Consider the following 12,196-nt stretch of genomic DNA (forward strand, 5'->3'; position numbering starts at 1 on the left):
ATTGCTTGTGTAGAAATCAGGGCTTACTTACATTACAACTTGCAAATGCTTATTATTAGACAAACATTTGAGAAAGGTGCTTTTGTTATTTAAAAAGTTCCTAGTACTTCCACTAGTTTCTGATAAATTCTTTTAGAAAAAAAAAAGGGTATTAAAAAAGCTCTGCTTATTAAAAATTGGATTTTACCAGAAAAAGCATTATTAGGCAATTTTTTAATCTTAAACTTTTTTTTTTTCTCCTACAGTCACCTGGAAGAAAAAACACAGTGGGAACATCCTAAGTCTGGGAAGAGGAAACGTGTTGCAGGAGGTTTGTGTTAAGCTTTTGTAATGAAGTGAATTACATCACAAACATTAGTTGGAGTTTATGCAGGAACTAGGTTTCATATTGATCTTCTAGTTGATACTAATCACCTAGGCAAGCTGAGCTTGAAAAATACATCTGATTTCAATGGAGTTTAACTTCTGTGATTGTGTCTGTGTAGACTGATTGCTTTGCAGATATATGGCTTTCTTGTATTGCTCAATAAAGCCCAAGTACTAATTCCAGGATAAAGAGATTCTTTTACTGTGATGCATTACAGGCTGGGATATTGAGGTTGGATTCTGATGGCCCAGTGTCTATTAGATATCGTTTATGGTTAGATTATATTTGTAACTGCCTATCAAAGAATATCTCTGACACAGAGGGAAGTCCCATTAGTTTCCACTTTTACTCATTTTCCGTGACCCTGTTGAACTTTTGTGTCAGAAAAAAAGTTAGCCTCTCTTGCAGGACTCCTCCAAAAGCATATGACTTCTTAAGGACATTGGATCAGTGCCTTAAATCAGATCTTCCCAGAAGTTTCTGTATTGTGTACTTAGGGATGCTTCTGAAAGGTTGGAAATTAAAGCCTGAAAAACTTAGGCTGCCCTACCTAATTTGAGTTGGAGTGTGGTTTTGGAGAAAATAAGGCTTTGTCTTGGTTGATATGATTTTTAGATAGGTTGAATGACTGGATATTTGTGGAAAAGCTTAACTAAATGTTAAAAAATACTGATGCAGACAAAGCTTTTCCATTTAAAGTGTTTTGTGTAGATGGATAAATGGTGCAGGGCTGCAACACTTTGAGTATGGTGATACTATGCGGCGATACTATGTAGTTAACAGTATAAATGTCCCTGTTATGCTTAGTTTGGGTAATGAAAAGGGAAAGTGGCCATTGTAAAAGGATATGCCAGGTGATACTCTATTATTACTCAGTTGAGGTTTTTTGATTTATGCTTTGTTTGCTTTATTCTGGTGAAGAATTAAAGCCCCTGAGGAAAGACTATTCTGTTGACAAGCCATATTTCTCTTGGTAATGTGACTATAACTCAAATGTTCTCAACAGATTTTAGGCTTATTGAATTATAATTGAATACTTTCAGCCAGGATTAGAAATCCTGCGGATACTGTCCATTCAGTACTTCTGTACAGTATTTTTCAGAAGGACTTACTTTCTAAAGATCTATCAGTTTTGTTCTTTTATCTGTCCTTCCAAATTTGATTTAATATATCCTATACCCATTTCAGGATTCTTACCCTCCAATTTTTGGTATGTGCTATATACAATTTTCCTACATTAGTTGAGTATTTTGGTGATTTACTTAATCAGGGATGGATAATAAAAAATGTGTGCATTTGTATATGTACACACTAGGAAGCATGGTAACATTTTGCAGGTTTGTGCTATAACATGAAGTAATCTGTATACTGAATTTCCAGATTATACTTAAAGTGCTGGCCATGAGAGTTGTACCAGATCTCCCGTAGGCTGTACTTGTGTTAGAGAGCATCATATGTGTGTGGTTAATGAAGCAGTCCTTGTTTCAAGTTCCAATATTCAAGTGCGGCAGGTGGCTGCATTACGTACAGAATTAATGCAAACTTTACCAGCATCTGTTTGAGAAATCATATAAACTTCAAATCTCATTGTACTCTAATGCCTATAAAAATGTAATGTCCTGTGTTTTTCCTAGGTCTGCCATATGGATGGGAGCAAGAGACTGATGAAAGTGGACAGGTTTATTTTGTAGAGTAAGTATGTAAGAGTAAGACATTTGTAAATAAAACTTCAGAATCAGTATGTAAATATTACAGATTTAGCTATGCCTAAACACCCATTTGTGGTTTGCTGAATTCTTTCATGTACATAGAAATACTAGCTTGGGTTGCAGATTGAAGTGACTTGCAACTCAAATTGTCAGTTGATCTTCAGGCAATGTTTATGTAGTTTGTTTTGTTTACATAACTTTATGAATAAATTCTACATAACTTAAAAAACATAACCAGAACTTCATGGCTGATAACATTGCAATATTGCTTTAAAGATAAAAGATGAAAACAAAATTGCTCTGCCTCTGACTCACTTGTAATGTAAAGCATGGGAAAAAAAGAGGAAGAGAATCGAACTAGTTGAGAATTTTATAAGACTGAGAGAAGTTCATGGAAGCAGAAGGAGATTTCTTGGAACGTCTTCTTTCTGGAATATTTATCTTAAACTGACTTTTGACAGAATGAAGAATATTCACAGGCCTCTTATAGTGTATATCCTTACTATATATATATAGTATATATAATTACTATAATATATATAGCATATATATTACTATATATATATATAGTAAGGATATACACTATATATATATATATATATATATAGTGTAGCCTCTTTGTTTGATGAAAACTAAAACTTTGTAATAGAGAGGTGAACCTGACCAGATCATGCAATTTACATAGCTGATTTGAACTTTTCAGTTATTTGAGGGAGGAAAAAAAAATAGTACTTAGCTACATTTCTTGTTGGTATATTGCTTGGTGGTACAGGCCCCTTTCTTAAAGCTCTTTAGAGAAGATATCTTCCCTAATATAATGTATTTTTCCCCATAACAAAATGTTCCTTTATATATTAGTGGTTCGCATCAAGTCCAGAATGGGATTGCAATGTATCTGTATACCGTTCTTAACAGACACTGTCATGATCAGGAAAATGGTTGATTAAATTTATCCTAATTATTTTTTTTTAACAAAACTGGGAAAAACTATTTTGGGCCATTAAATAATAAGTTGAAATTGTTGAAATACATTTAAAATCCAAATCCATAGTACAGAAGGGTCAAAGCAGTTTATTTTGTGTGTTCTTTTACAGCCACATAAACAAAAGAACTACCTATCTTGACCCAAGATTGGCCTTTACCGTTGAAGATAATCCGGTAAAGCCACCTACTAGACAAAAGTATGATGGAAACAGTACTGCAATGGAAATACTTCAGGGACGTGATTTGAGTGAAAAAGTGGTTATAATCACAGGAGCAAACTCAGGAATAGGTAGGTTGACATTATACATACAGTAAAATATAAGAAGCTTTATCTTACGGGCTACTTTGAAGTAATCAGTTGTATCCTTGTATCTATACACTATATATACAAGGACATAGTGCATATACTATGTATACTATGATATACATAGTATACTATGTGGTATTTGAACTTACTTTGCATTATATTCATATAAACCCTCTAACACAGCAAATTTTGTCCAGGTTTGTATACTGTTTTTTTTTTAAAAAAAGTGTAGGGAGTCTAAAGCTTAGAGAAGAGCCACAGGAATGACAACTGATTCTGGTCTAGAAAGTACTGATGGAAGCATTTCACATCTTATTAGTAAGGGTGGCTGTTAAGGGGAATTAAATAGTTTCTGTAGTCTCAGTGGCGAGAACAAGGAGTATAAAGTTTGTATTGCTGCAAGGGAGTTAAGATAAAATATTCAGAACAACTTTGTAATGGCAACAAGTAAGCTCAGGTAAAGATTTTTCTAAGGAGGCTGCTTACATCTGAAGGTATTTTCAATTCAATCATGAACTTGTATTGGAATGCCATAGTGGGTGCTCTGTTGGGGTAAAAAATGATGTTTGTCCTTCTAAAATCCCTCTTAGTTCCATTTTCTAGCTTGTTCAAGCTGGTTTATAAATACTATTAGAGGTTCATTTAGCCTAGGTATTGGTTATATAATATTATTTCTATAGCTGGTGAGTATTTGAGAGATTTTTATTAGCTGCTTTTGTTTAATATTTAAAATAAAGTTGTGGTGCTTGGGGCCTTTCTCTTTCTTCTGAGAAGACAAGATTTCTTCTCCAACTTAATTTGCTAGGCTGTTTGAAGTTTTACTCAGCTACCTGCACAGGATATGTTATGTTCATGGCTTAAATTTGTGGAGGAGCCACAAATCTTAAAATGCTATTGTGGGTTAGTGTCACATCCTGCATCTCAGAGGTAAATGATGGGATCCACCTAAATCCTAGATAACTGGTCATCTTTTTGTTCCTCTCTTGTGGTTTGCATTTTTCTTCATGGTGGTACTACATGAATATTGAAAACTCTTATGCAAACATTTGATATCTTTTTAGAGCGTGATCTTGACTCAGTGCATTTGGGAGGACACTGGAATAGCAGAGTGTTATCCCACAAGAAGCAGATGAAGAACGTAAAGCTTTACTGTAGCTTACAATTTATGCATTACCAACCAGCATACATCCTGCAGTCATTGTAAGATATGATACTATACCTTGGCACTGCAGTTAGTGCAGCAAGTGCTGTGCTTAGTGAGAAATTTGTGTTTTTCAGTAAGTTTTACATTCCACATTTTTAGTACAGCATGTCTTTAGATTGTGTCCAGCAGCAGAATTTGCTTTGTATGCAACTGTGCAGTCTCAGAACACTTAAGAATTACCTGGGCTTCAGCACGAGAAGCGCTACTGCTCAGACTTGCTGAGTGAGCTGGAAGTGTTTCATATATGTCAAAAGATTAATCCAAGGTGTATGATGCTTTTGTCAAGATCTTTTTTCCACTCTTTCTCCCTTAGTTCATAACCTGGAGTGATCACAAGTAAACAAGTATATTCTTGCATCTTTTTTGCCTGTGGCTATTGACTATAAGAACAAGTAGTAACATGTGAAGAGCATCTGAAATGATAAAGAATTGCTGTTTATTGGTATCTTTTGAGTAAACTCATTAGCTGCCTGGGTAGTATGCATGCTATGGTTTTGTCCTGTTCTTTTTTGTAATTAATGTTAATGTGTGTAAGCACATTTACACAGAAATATGTTTACTATGGTTCAGCTCTGTTGGTGTATTTACACGCACATGCAGTTGACCTGTATTACACATACTTACTATAAACTATACACATTTCTTTGTTTTATTGTTTTGTATCCCTTGACAGTGACGTACCAAGGACAGCCGAAGCATTAGTGAAATAAGCCTTGAGCATGTACTTCTGTATGAGGCTAGGACATAAGGAATCCAAAACTATGAAGCTGACATAGGGAATGCAAGTGATTAAGATGATATTATGGCCTATATAACTTGCATATCATGATACATTTAATATTGCTGTAGTTTTGGGCTTTCTATTAGACATTATTTACCATTTGCTATGGGGCAAGGATTAAGAAGAAAGCAGTTCTGGGGTTTAAGTTTCTTATGTAACTATGGGACTCTTAGCAAACCACTTTGAACATGTCTGTATTGTGTAATGGATTCTGATGCAGCAGTTCCTGCGAGCTTTAGTGTGTCTGCACTGTTTTTTAAGGAAATACTAATTGCTAGCTTGAACAGAGCCTTAACTGATTTTAGAGCTTACTCCCAGTTAGCTGAGGATTTCAGTTCTGTGCTCCCTTTTGTGTTGTAGATATTCTGTTTAAACTCTTTGTTTATTTTGGACTTATTATTTCCCCCAGTATTTGAAGGAATAGGCAATTACTGTGTTTTTACAACACTAGCATGCTTTTCTTTTTTTTTTTTTTTTTAAGAGGGAAGGAGAGAAGCATGAATATTTCCAAGGAAATATTACTGTCTATGATGTAGAAAGTGACTGAAAGAAAATACCTCACCTGTACATTTGTACTTAATATCCAAAAACCCTCATCATTTTTATTATTGTCAAAATTAGTTTAATTGATATATTTGAAAATAACTTTATGGGAGCTGTAACTGTTAAGAAATTTTAAATTTCAAAATGGGTAGAACAAAGATCAAGGTGTAAGGGGGTAGAAAATGGAGAAAAATGCATTTTGAATTATTGCGCTGCTGGATGCTCAAGATCATTTGGAAAATGCTGAGGATCTGATGCAAGATGGATAAACAAATTATTTTTTTCTTTCATCCATATACACTGCTTTAAGATAGGAAACTTTAAAAATATAGCAAACTATAGAATGATATTGTAATTGATTTTGTCAGTCTGATACTAGGAATCTAATGTAGCTTGCCAAGACTTTTTTCCCCTCTGAGGAGTTGAAAAATTGCCCCATACTCCAAAGACATTGCATTTACATTTCCTAGTGTGCCTGGAAAACTGGAGGACTCCCTCTGGTCTGTGCTTCTTCAGGTCACATCAGAAAATGTTTGTAGTTCTTTACAAAGTTCTGTTACTTCATGCTAATACAAAATTATTCAGGCAGGCTGTTCTAGAGTAACTGTATACAGTGTTCTGTATACAGAAACAAAGTGGTGCTTTCTATACTTCTTCATCTGTTATTTTCTTCCCACTTAAGTCGTTTTTAATTTTCCGCTTCTGATGTGCTGGCAACTTCCTTTCGTTACTGAATAGGTATATAGTCTGTAAGAATCTTAGATCACATACCCACTTTCTTAACCTAGTTCTTCAAATTGCTGAAAAAAGTGGTAGAAAAGCAGTATACTAAAAAAAAATTAGAATAATAAATAATTACCGATTCATTAGTTTTCATTAGCAACTTGGGAAATGTTAATTAATTTATTTTTTTTCTAACAATACAAGGAGATTGAGAGTTATTAGTGAAAAGTTTTTTTTTTTTTTTAATTTTTTTCTTCTGACAGCGCAGTATAAATGTTCTTCCATCTTTCTCTTTAAGCTAAATCCAATTTAGCCTGAGTATCACATTGAAAATTAAGATAACATTATTCACAAGAAACCTGGTGTAGTAAAACAAAATAAGACTTTCACCAAATAGTCCAGTGTTACAGTCCTTCTGGATTTAAAAGTTTCTTGTTGCATGTACCTTTAAACTTGAGTACTGTAAGCTAGCAGTTTGTTCTCTTAAAGTCAGTAAGACATACTTCAGTGTGAACAATTAAAGACAGCACGTGCTTTTAATGTGTGTTTTTGTTTTGTTTTAAAGGTCTCAGCATCAGGTTATAGAGAATACTTCTCTAGCCCGTCACTTCCGTACTTTCTACGTTTTCCACTAGAGGGCTCTGTTGCTCTTTGAAAATGTTAAACAAAAGCGAACTGGTGCTTTTTCTTCATTTTAGTAAATGCTCCTGAAATTTCGTTGTTTATATATTCTTAACTATGGGGCTAGAATTCAAAATTTTAAACAGCATGTCAGCTACTCCTGTAGATTTTATTTTGTAGAAAGATTTGGTATTTTCAACTATGTGTTAGCAATGTTGCTAACTAAATTTTTTAAAGAATATTTGATTTTAATCTCAGACAGTAATGTAACTAATGTATTTTTCTGTGTCTTCTATATTGCTGTTTGTTTTTAAGATTCATATGGCAACGTGACCCTGAAATTGTTTTATTTTCTGTACCGGGTGCAGTTGCATTTAAGGTCTTGTGACTGTTAGAGTACGGCAAAATGTGGCAACAGTGGCAAAATGTAAGTAATATTGTGGTATATTATGAAAGGGCAAAATATGTATGTTCTGTGCAGTTGGACACATTCCACAAGTTACTCTTTTTAATACTTTTCCAAGACTTCTGTCACAGAACTGTGTTACTACAAGCAAACTTCAAGTCTAATTTTGTTCTTTTGTTAAGTGAAGGTCAAAAGAAATTTGTTAATCATTTTTTTTCTAAGTGATGCCCAGGTCAAGCACAGATTGTCTGAAGAAAACGAAAAATATTTTTGGCTTTGAGCAGCTTGAATTTTTAAAATGCTGAAGAAAATCCAAAAGCTTCACTTATGTTATTTACTACATTGTTTTTCTTGATCATGCTTTACTAGAGACCCTGTAATTTTATAATAATTGAAATCTGTTAGATTATTTCTTCAAAATAATTGTCAGTTAATGTTTGGTTAAATGGAATTGTCTCTTATCTGGCACTTTTATTGCTGTGAAATGCTCTCCCTTAGCCAGGAGAAAAGTTGTGTAATGGGTACTATTAATCAGTACTTAAAAGGTGAGTCTCTGCTCCAGTGAGTTTTCAGTCTCCATATACTTCTGGTGTGAGAAGTTAGCTTAATTTTTTTTATTATTATTATTATTATTTTTTTTACTGATGCCAAAGGTTGGGAGATGTGCTTATAATTTATCAAAATTAAACATCTGCTTTATGACTTATCAAACTGTTTCAGCTAACCAGCCCTCTAATTTATAAATGATAAACAAACATTTTCCTGTTCTATTCATCTCCCATAGCTTTTTTCTATTGGTGACTAGTGTATTATATTTCATGTGGAAAGGTAGGTTAACAGAGTTAATAATTAAAAATATGTGCAAGTTAGCTTGTAGCATACCATTTAGTTTTTCCAACCCTAGACATTTAAATTACAGCTAAAATTATTAGTAAATTTTTAGCAGAAGATGCCATGTTGTAATAAAGTGTATTTTTACAAAGAAAGGAAATGCAAAGCAACCTCTCCTTTTTGTTAAGGTCTAAAATACAGTTAGCAGCTACATTCTTTCACTGTCCTTTAAAACCGATTGAGGCTGCATCCCTTGCATCCCCTTAAACAAATGTAAGCGATACTTGAAGATAGGGTATGTGTTACTGTGTTAAGAGAATTACACGTAAAACTCTCTTTTTGAGCTCAAATATCAGAACAGAATTGAAATGCATTGTAGATTTATTTATTGAGCTGTATTCCAAGTATCAAGTGTCATAGCTGATTGCAGTGGGAGTTTGTATATGCACACAAGCATAGCCAAACACTGAAACTGTAGAAGGTAATGTTTTTACAATAGGAAAATTGATAATTAACTTAGTATTAATCATTGTGGTAACATGTAAATTATTAGATTTTATTCAACCACGGTGGTGAATAGTGTGATAAATGCAAATTGCATAGCTATATAATTTTATCACATGCCTTTCAATGCATCACCTGCACCTAATTCAGAAATCTTCCCTTGTATAGGGTGTTTTAGGTGTGGTCAGTCTTTGTTGCATTTCTTATGCCAATTAAGTAATGTCTCTTTAATTTTGCTCCCCTTTTGTGTAGTAGCTTAAACTTCTTGTTAAGATCGTTTTAAGTCTCCAATGCATGCTGAGCTAGCTTTTGCCAAAATGCTCCAAATCTATCAAGAATGGAGAGAGATGAGAAGTACTTATGCAAAAGAACACACGAATTTCTTAAGATGTAAAAAATTGCCCAGTACCTACAGTGAAGAGATTTCTGTGAATATGGGGAATTGTTCTAGTTGCACAACATGCAGAGATTACTTGTGGACAATGTAGCATTTTACTGAGGCTTGCTTTATCAGTCTTTTCAAAGAAGGTAGCATTTGCTGAATCCTAATTAAACCAGTGAATGGTTTCAAATGAGTCAAATTCAGATCATAGGGGAGGAATAAAACAGACCCTTACGAATACCAGTGAGGACTCTCATTTTAATAGTATTAGTCTGACTGTGTTAAGTGTGTTCATTGTCTTTAACTATATTGCATGGAGTTTGGTGGTCTAAGCTTGCAGATGTTTTGTCTGAATCTGTCAGGGAGGAATTATTCAGCTCTGGTTTTTGAACTAGATCACAAATTTTCCTTGAAAAATGTTTGTTTTTCTCTGAAAGCACACAGTTTATTTTATAATTTCTCTCCTCTGTTTTCAGATGAGATGGTTTTTAAAATGATACAACTGGCAGAACTTCTACAGAGAAACAGCTAGACAGTGACACATTGATTTCATGTGTCATTTTAGAATTTGTCTTATGATGTAGTACCTGAATTTTACCAGTCAGGAAAAAAAAAAATCAGCACGTATTTGGTGGATAGTTTGTTATGGACAAAGTCATCTTTAAGAGAAAATACATCTGTCTGGTGTTGGTCTGCATTGTTATCTTTCTCAGTTCTATTTACTATGCTCAAAGATCTCTTTAGGCATAAACCTCTTTTTGATATGTTTCATAATGTAGAATAAACAATATATATATATATATACATATATATATATATAATTTTTTTTTTCCCCAGTAATTGACTATTATTTGCATTCCTATTTCTCTTGGGAGCAGAAAAACGGGGTACAGAATGGGGGAACAGACTTGTGACAGTACTATGAATGGTCTTTTCCTAACTTTCCCCCCATTTAATGAAAAGAGTCTGAATCAAAGACAAATTTATTAATTCCTGTAGATTGTAGAAGTTGAAACCTCTGCCTGTTTTTATTAAGACTTTATGTATGTATTTCTATTGTAGCATGATGTACAGAGAGAAGAGAAGCACTGGAGCTTTGCTGCGATGTATCTTGTGTTCTCACTTATCCGGCATGACTTGTTGTGGTGAATGAACTATTACAGCCTTGCATGGTTGTATGTTTTCATGCTGGAAGTGTTTCACATGTGGCGAACTGGAGTGGGTATTATTTATGAATGTTTGGTTTCAAAGCTTATTGTGAGGCAGACAGACCAATATATATCAACTTGGATTATTTTTCTTGGGCAAGTCCTAGCTATCCCTGAGATTATTTTCATGAAATAGTTTGGCGCTTTTGAAAGCATGATAGAGTTGTTCTTTGATGTATATTGTAGTTCTTTTTTTGTGTGTGTGTGTGTGTGAATCTTATGCTGCATATATCACGTGCTTCACAAGCAGCACAGTATGTTAACAGAGAAGCACTGTTGGCCAGGGTACAGCCAGTTGCATGTGTGCTTTGCACTGGCAGAATAGAATAACCTCTATTGGGTAACCAATTTTTCTCATGAAAAAAACATAGTTTTGCAGATGTAACTTTTACAGCAGGACCTTCTGCCAGCACAGTTGTGTTTTTTAGGACTGTATTCATACCATCCTTTGCCAGTATCACTGAAAGTTTGGTTTTAAGCCCTTTTAAAATGTGGCAAGGGGGTGGGGGGAGGGCGAGGAAAAAGTCATCCTTTAGCCTAATACAGTTCAGTATCAAATATATATATATATGTTCTTTTTGATTTCATGTTCTTACTGTAGCATCTACAGATTACTCATTCTCATGAGGAAAAACTGCTTGCTTACTGAAGAATTCAGGGAAAAATAATTCAGAATAATCAGAGGCTTACTTTTAAAGTACTGTGATCCACATGTGTGGACCAAGCTAAGCATGGATTATCTTAAACCACATAAATACCTTTTATCTAAACTATAGATGTCTGTAGAGAATTTTTTTTTCTTCTTCTTTTAAACATGTCTTAAAAATCCAAGCTTAATTTACTATTTTTTTTAAAGTATTTTCTTCATGGAAGTTCAAAACTTACTTAGTAGGTGTGAATTTTGCTGTACAAAAGCTTTTGGGGGAATGGGAGTACAGATCTTCTCCAGGAGAGGCTGAATCCTGTAGGCAGTGTATTATTATTATTGTTATTTTTAAACCAGAGTACATTATGTGGGTAATTGGTATAGAAAAGCACAGTTTATGGAGGGGAAAGTGCCTGTGGACATTCTAACTCATTCTAAGTCCTCATGGTTGTTAGTAGCTGTCAGTCAGGGGTTAGTCCTGATGTGTTTTGAATAATTAAACTACTGAAAGCTATTTTTTTAGGCTTTGAGTAATCTCAACAGAAGAGGGTTCTTGTTTTGTGACTTTAATTTACGGTGTGTGTTCTGAAAGTTATGGTAGGTCATAGTGATCGAGTCTCTCTTGAGTACTACCTCTCTGTTTTTACTCTGGCTTAATATTGTGGAATACTAGCATTGCTCTGTTTTACATAAGGCTGCTACTGTCTACTCGTTACATACTGTAAATATTAAAAGGTCCTCTTGGACTTACGTAATTTATTTTTCTTACTGAATAAGCTGAAAATGGTGTCAGATGGACATGAAAAAGCAATATGAACATTTTGATGAATCTATTTATTACTTCTGTAATGAGTAGTATACATGGTTGGTTAGCCAAGTTATTGAACTTCATCAACCTTGGCTGAAATTCACAATGCATGTGAAACTTGTTGTAACATGTAAGAAATTACATCTGAGCGGAAAGGTTCAATAATGATTAC

The 12,196-nt window shown here is 34.1% G+C and overlaps 1 protein-coding gene across 3 annotated transcripts in view; it reads left to right on the forward strand.

Annotated features, from left to right (window-relative positions):
• Nucleotides 1–12,196, forward strand: part of WWOX (WW domain containing oxidoreductase) — a 507,992-nt gene that overhangs the window by 1,963 nt on the left and 493,833 nt on the right. For all 3 annotated transcript variants that reach the window (XM_082770295.1, XM_082770296.1, XM_082770297.1), the window contains exons 2-4: nucleotides 246–310; nucleotides 2,002–2,059; nucleotides 3,171–3,349. In XM_082770295.1, the coding sequence (XP_082626421.1) occupies nucleotides 246–310; nucleotides 2,002–2,059; nucleotides 3,171–3,349 (302 nt within the window). The remainder of the gene's footprint in view (nucleotides 1–245; nucleotides 311–2,001; nucleotides 2,060–3,170; nucleotides 3,350–12,196) is intronic.

This window comes from Aythya marila (assembly GCF_965140915.1).
Source record: "Aythya marila genome assembly, chromosome: 12".
Classification (NCBI taxonomy): Eukaryota; Metazoa; Chordata; class Aves; order Anseriformes; family Anatidae; genus Aythya; species Aythya marila.